The sequence below is a fragment of the Balaenoptera acutorostrata genome, chromosome 17 (genome assembly GCF_949987535.1).
Source record: "Balaenoptera acutorostrata chromosome 17, mBalAcu1.1, whole genome shotgun sequence".
Classification (NCBI taxonomy): Eukaryota; Metazoa; Chordata; class Mammalia; order Artiodactyla; family Balaenopteridae; genus Balaenoptera; species Balaenoptera acutorostrata.
The window spans coordinates 984,028-990,741 of NC_080080.1; the positions used below are offsets into that span (position 1 = coordinate 984,028).

The 6,714-nt window shown below is 61.6% G+C and overlaps 1 protein-coding gene across 4 annotated transcripts; it reads left to right on the top strand.

Annotated features, from left to right (window-relative positions):
* Positions 1–1,638: 1,638 nt before the first annotated feature.
* Positions 1,639–6,714, top strand: GFUS (GDP-L-fucose synthase). 4 transcript variants are annotated; one of them, XM_007166864.2, is made up of 11 exons: positions 1,662–1,766; positions 2,776–2,932; positions 3,275–3,389; positions 4,477–4,605; positions 4,679–4,752; positions 4,952–5,085; positions 5,206–5,270; positions 5,635–5,701; positions 5,859–5,938; positions 6,149–6,248; positions 6,424–6,714. In XM_007166864.2, the coding sequence occupies exons 2-11, from the start codon at positions 2,787–2,789 to the stop codon at positions 6,477–6,479; spliced, it is 966 nt and encodes a 321-aa protein (XP_007166926.1). In that variant the 5' UTR covers positions 1,662–1,766; positions 2,776–2,786; the 3' UTR covers positions 6,480–6,714. The 4 variants fall into 4 exon arrangements, with proteins under 4 accessions (XP_057387862.1, XP_057387860.1, XP_007166926.1 ...); XM_057531879.1 differs by lacking the exon at positions 2,776–2,932 and having other exon boundaries at positions 1,639–1,766; XM_057531877.1 differs by lacking the exon at positions 2,776–2,932 and having other exon boundaries at positions 1,653–1,766; positions 3,167–3,389.

The window sequence follows — 6,714 nt, forward strand, 5'->3', positions numbered from 1 at the left end:
TGGGTTTTTCATAAATGCCCTTTATTAAGTTGAGGAAGTTCTCTTCTATTCCTAGTTTGTTGAGTGTTCTTATCATGAAAGGGTGTTAGATTTTGTCAAATGCTTTATCTGCATCAGCTGAGATGATCATGTATTTTTTTCTTTGTCCTTGTTTTTTAAAACAATTACAAGGCGTTGTTTTATTTTATTTTTTTATTATTATTTATTTTAAAAATTTTTGGCTGCATTGGGTCTTTGTTGCTGCACGCGGGCTTTCCTCTGGTTGCAGCGAGCGGGGGCTACTCTTCATTGTGGTGCGCGGGCTTCTCATTGCGGTGGCTTCCCCTGTTGCAGAGCAAGGGCTCTAGGCACACGGGCTTCAGTAGTTGTGGCATGCGGGCTCAGTAGTTGTGGCTCACGGGATTAGTTGCTCCGTGACATGTAGGATCTTCCCGGACCAGGGCTCGAACCCGTGTCCCCTGCATTGGCAGGCGGATTCTTCACCACTGCGCCACCAGGGAAGCCCTCTTTGTCCTTTTAATGTGGTATATTACGTTGATTTTTTAATTTGAATATTGAACCATCCCTTGCATTGCAGAAATAAATCCCACTTAGTCATGGTGTATAATCCTTTTACTATGCTGCTGGATTCAGTTTACAGTTGTTTTTATTCCAGCTCTTTACCTCCCTTGGTGAAAACTCCACTCACCGTACTTACAGTGACCTAGTTAGAAACCCAGGCATATAGATATAGATATAGATTTATCTCAAGGAATTGATTTACGTGACTGTGGGGCTGGCAGGTCTGAAGTCTGTAGGACAGGCTAGCAGGCTGGTGCTCACAGGCAGCTCATGCTCCAGTCAGTCTTGAGGCAGAATTTCCTCTCCTTCAGTGAAACCTCAGTTTTGCCCTTAAGGCTTTTCAGCTGAATGGATGACACCCTCATTAAGGAGAAAGTCTCGTTTTCTTAAAGTCACCTGATTGAAGATGTTACCATCTACAAAATCTCTTCACTGGCAACACCTAGATTTGTGTTTGAATCACTGGGTGCTACAGCCTGGCCAAGTTGACACCTAACACCAACCATCACACCAGGAGTCATTCCTAACTTCCTCCCCATAACTTGCATAGCTAGTGAAGCATGAGTCCCGTTAATTCTACCACCTCGATGTTGCTTATGTCAGTAAACTTCTTTTGAGTTCTCATTACCTGAACTACAGCAGTGGCCCCTAAGTGGTCTCCTGCTTTTAATAATCTCCTGAAACGTGTTTGTCTTTTTAATGTATTTATTAAAGTATATTTTATATACTGCCCCCTCAGTGTCCCGAATATAGTAACAGAGTTGCAGTTGTTTCTCACAAATGCACAGTGTTTGCCCTAGGAAAGCACTGAGGAGTTGCAGCTCCTCCATTTTTCGAATGGTGTTTGGTTCCTGCCGCCTCTCCTCGGTGCACAGCTTGCGGGCTTTCGGAGACGCGCCGCCCCTCCTCCTCTCCCACGCCCCCACGCTCCCCAGCAGGGGCCTGCGCCCAGAGCCAGGCTGGGTTAAGGGCGGGTCGGGGTCGGCCCAGGGGAGGCGGAGCCGGAAAGAACTACATTTCCCAGGCTGCTGCGCGGTGCCGGACTCCACTTCCCAGCAACGCCCGGGGCGCCCCTCCAGGACTCCATTCCCCAGAGTTCCGCGGGAGGGCCCGACCTGGTCCCGCTTCCTTCACCTAGCCCCAGCGCGTGGCAGGACTCAGCCGGCCCCTGAAGCTGCTCTCCGGGCAGGTCGGGTAAGGCGCAGGTGAGACAGCGCGAGGCACGAGGGGACCCTGGTGGGGGGCGTGGTGTGGCGAGCCGGGGCCTGGGCCTTGGGTGCCCAGCCAGAGGGACCTGAGGGGTGCCAGGAACTGAGGACGTAGGAGGGGCCTGGAAGCGTGGGAGGGGGCCCAGCTGCAAGACGCGGTGGGTTCGGAGGTGGGGCCAGGAAGGGGACCCGGGGGCGTGGGAAGCGCCTGGGGGACGCGGAGGGGCCCGGCCGTGGTGGGGTCTACCCCAAAGCCTGCTGCCGCGCTGCGCGCGCTCTCGAGAGCAGCGGGATTTCTGGGCAGCGTCCCCTCCGGTCGGGGCTGCCCGTGGGGCCCTGCAGCGGGGTCAGGGCCGTCCTGTAGCGGCCCGAGCAGATTTCCAGCCCCCAGGAAGGGTCCTCAGAGGTGGTGGTGCCCCGAGGCCTGTCCATTTCTTAGCCAGAAGCGCAACCTGCCCAGAAGGAACCAGGCTCTCGAAGGCTAGCTGGGACCAGCTGGCCGCTGGTGGGCACCGGGCTGCATACACAGGCGCCGCCCCTTCCCCCTCTGTAGCATATGGACTTTGGCTGGGAGCAGCCCAAACGACCTGGGCCAGGAGCCCCCAGCCCCAAGGTTGGCTGCCTCCCCTCTTGTCAGCCAGAGGGGAGCCGAATGTTCCTTTTCTTGGCCCAGTGGGGGTCAGGGTTGGGCCTGCAGGGCAGAGCCTGGCTCTCCCAGCTGGGTGGTAGCCCTAGGGCCCCTGTGCAACTCTAGACAGAGGGCTCCCTGGGGAACAGGGCTGAGAGGAGGGGTTGACTCAGGCTAGATGGATCTGTCTGGTCCCCAGTGGGCAGTCTCCCTGCCCTGCTGACCTTATACTGTGCCAGTTGCCCCAAGCCAGCCCTTGGAAGTCACAGTGGGGCCCAGTGCTAAGGGCAGTGACCCTAGGCTGGGGCATCTCAGGGGAGTGGGGTTCTGTTTCGTGGGAGCGGGATGGCCTCACCCTCACACCATTTGGCCCTGCAGGTGCAGCCAACATGGGTGAGCCCCAGGGGTCCATGCGGATCCTAGTGACTGGGGGCTCTGGGCTGGTGGGCAGAGCCATCCAGAAGGTGGTAGCAGATGGGGCCAGGCTGCCCGGAGAGGACTGGGTGTTTGTTTCTTCCAAGGATGCTGATCTTACGTGAGTGGGCTCATCCCTGGAGCAACCCCACCATGCCCTCTCTAGACTGAGAGCTCTGGGCCAGGCCTGTTCCTGGGCCTGGCAGCCTCATGTGTGGGCCGTCCCTGCCAGGTGGCTGGCCTGGCCTGGGTGTGTGCGGTTTTGCTCCTGGGCAAACTTCCTCCCATCTCTTCCGGTAAGCCCACACCCTCATACCAGCCAAGGCCTGACCCGGCACACTTTCCCTTTTGGCAGCCCCTCCCACCTTCGGCCCTGCCTGGCTCCTGCCCGCCAGTGCTTTGAGCCAGGGTGCTAGTTCCCTCGGACCTCCAAGCAGCCCCTGATGGCCCGGCTCCCCCTCAGGGACGCTGCACAGACCCGAGCGCTGTTTGAAAAAGTCCGGCCCACACGTGTCATCCATCTTGCTGCAATGGTGGGGGGCCTCTTCCGGAATATCAAATACAATTTGGACTTCTGGGTAAGTGAGGGGGCCCCAGTGAGCACTGGGCGCCAGGACCCCAGATTCTGGGAGCTTCCTGGCCAACTTCCCAAGCTCACGTTCCGGCCCCAGGAAGTCCCTGAGGGGCCCCCAGTGACCCACACTTGATTTGTAGGTAGAGGGGCACGCAGGTGGACCTGGGGGCATTTGGCCCAATAGGAAAAGCCTCAGAGCTAACCTGGGGGTTGGAGGAGCTGAGACAAGCCAGTGTTTGCCATGTGACCCCCGGCTGGTTCCTGCCCCCTGGGCCTTCAGACCCTCCTGGTCCCAGGAGGTCCAGCTGCACTGAGCCAGGCCCACGGTGCACTCAGGGGTGCAGAGGTGTGTGAGCTGGGCTCTGGGTCTGCAGCATGTGCCCGGAGGGATTGCACGTGTGGGGTAGGGGCAGGAGGAGAGCTGGGCCTCTGAGGGCTGGCCCCATCATCTCTAAAATTGGCCTTGGCCTGGTTTGGCCCTGCATCGGGCCTGGGATGGCAGAAGCTCAGACCACATTTTCCCTGGGGGCCCCTGTCTCAGTGACAGCCTTCCCAGCAGGCTGCCTGGCCACCACCTCTCCCCAGACCACCCAGATGCCCTGGCCAGCTCAAGTCCCCGGAAGGGGCCGGAGGAGGGGTGTGGCCGGCCAAGGCTTCACTGCTGCTGAGCTGTAGAGCAGGGTGAGCTCATGGGGGTGCGGGAGTGGAGGGGCCGCTTCTTCCTGCCCCACCGCCCCGCCGCGGGGCCAGGTTGGGCCCCCTGGGCTCCTGGCTCGTACTTCACCTGCCTAGCCCTCAGCAGCCCCTGTGGGCAGGCGCGGCCCTGAGCTTAGGGGTGTGGCCCCCTCCTCAGGGCCCTCCCCCAGCGTCAGGGGAGGCAGGCCTGGACCCTCCTACAGCCCTGGGGGTGGGACTAACAGGCTGGGAGGGGGCCATGGTTTCTGGACTGTGGGTCCTGGGAGCAGGTAGAACAGCTGGCTCAGGTACTGCCTGCAAGGGTGTGTCCGAACTTCTGTCCCTGGAAGGGCAGGTAAGGGCTGGGATCCTGCCTGGGGCCTGAACCCGCCCTGCCCCTGTCCCTTCCTCCTCAGAGGAAAAACATACACATCAACGACAACGTGCTGCACTCGGCCTTCGAGGTGGGGGCGCGAAAGGTGGTCTCCTGCCTGTCTACCTGCATCTTCCCCGACAAGACCAGCTACCCTATCGATGAGACCATGGTGAGGGGCGGGGCCGGGGCGGGACCTGGCCTGGGGGCAGGGGTGAGAAGCAGCAGCTCCTCTGCTCCCCCAGATTCACAACGGACCCCCGCACAGCAGCAATTTTGGCTACTCTTACGCCAAGAGGATGATCGACGTGCAGAACAGGTCCTCTTCCCGCGTGTGCCAGGCTGAAGCCAGCCAAGAATGGGGAAGGGGGCCCCAGATGCCCTGTGGTGGGTGGGCCCAGGGGGCAGCCCTGGCAGGGCTCCCAGATCTCGGCTCCCCTCCTCGCTAGCCTCGGCCGGGGTGGGGGCTCGCCCGTGATCCGAGGATGAGGGCCAGAGGAGATGCTGTGCCCCCGCAGGGCCTACTTCCAGCAGCACGGCTGCACCTTCACCGCTGTCATCCCCACCAACGTCTTTGGGCCCCATGACAACTTCAGCATCGAGGACGGCCACGTGCTGCCTGGCCTCATCCACAAGGTGCACCTGGCCAAGAGTGAGTGACCGCCACCCATTGCCCGGCTGGTTGCCTGCCTGATGGGGCCCCTGGAGCACAGCGGGGAGGAGGGGCGGTGCTGGTACATCCCCTCTGACACCTGCCCTCCCCAACCTGCAGGTCGCGGCTCAGCCTTGACAGTGTGGGGCACAGGGAGGCCTCGGAGGCAGTTCATCTACTCACTGGTTGGTGCCGCGAGGGGCACAGCTGTTCCCCAGAACGTCTCCTGGAGCTGCCGTGCTGGCTGTGGGGAGGCATGAGGGAGCCTAGGAAGGGCCGGGTGTCCAGGCTGAGCCCCCAGGGGAGCAGTCACTGGTCCTCGCTGGGTCCGTGTAGGTTCCTGTGCCCAGGGAAGTTGCTGGGTACAGCTCTGAGCTCATCAGGAGAAAGGACTTGGGGCGGAGCTGGCCAAGCACTGCCCACAGGGGGGTAACCCGGGCCCCAGCCAAGCCTGGGCTGCACCCCGCCGAGCAGGAGCACTTGGGAGAGGTGACCTGGGCCCATTTGGCCGTAATTTGTGGCCTTTGACCCTGGCTGTCTGACCTCCAGGACCTGGCCCGGCTCTTTATCTGGGTCCTGCGGGAGTACGATGAGGTGGAGCCCATCATCCTGTCAGGTGGGTGCCCTGCAGCCCCACCCCCATTGCATGGGGCAGGACACCCGTCTGTCCTGAGAGCCGCTGAGCAGGGCAGCGGGAACATCCGTGGGGCTGGGCGGCAGCGGGTCCAGGCAGAGGAGGCCTGACCTGGCCGTTGGCTCCTCGGTCCCCACAGTGGGCGAGGAGGATGAGCTGTCCATCCAGGAGGTGGCCGAGGCCGTGGTGGAGGCCATGGACTTCCATGGGGAGGTCACCGTATCCTTTGGTTCTAGGCAGGACACCGTGGGCCTCCCTGCAGGAGGCTGTGGGTCTGACGCACCCATGGCACTCACCCTGGCAGCCGGGGGTGAGGGGGTCTGCTGCTCTCTCCTGGAGGCTCCCCCTGGGAAGGCTAGACAAGGTTCAAGGGCAGGCTGGTGGGGGGGTGGGCTGCCCCTTCTGCTGTGTCCTTGACCAGGTGCCTAGTTTGATACAACCAAGTCGGACGGGCAGTTTAAGAAGACGGCCAGTAATGGCAAGCTGCGGGCCTACCTGCCCGACTTCCGGTTCACGCCCTTCAAGCAGGGTGAGCCCTCCCACCCCATCCCTCAGGACCGCCCGGCCCCTCCCCGGGCCTCAGCCTCCCTGCTGCCCGTTGGGGGTGGACGCCCTGCAGCTTTGGCCTCCACACCCTCACCGCGGAGGCAGGACACGGGGGTGACTGCCCTACGTCCCTGGGCCTCACCCGCCCGCCTCTGCAGCCGTGCAGGAGACCTGTGCCTGGTTCACTGACAACTACGAGCAGGCCCGGAAGTGAAGTGCGCGGCGGGAGCGGGTGCCGCCTTCTCCCCGGCGCTCAGCCAGCAGAGCCCAGTGGCGGCCACTCAGAACCTGCCGGGGCCGGCCTGGCTAACTGTCCGGTGAGGGCCACCGTTCACACCGCCCTCAGGGAAGCCGAGGCCTGGCCAGGCCCGGCACCCTGCTCCCCAGCGCCAGCCGCAGAGCATGCACACTTCTGATCCCTGGGAGCCAATAAAGTGCATTTCCGCAGG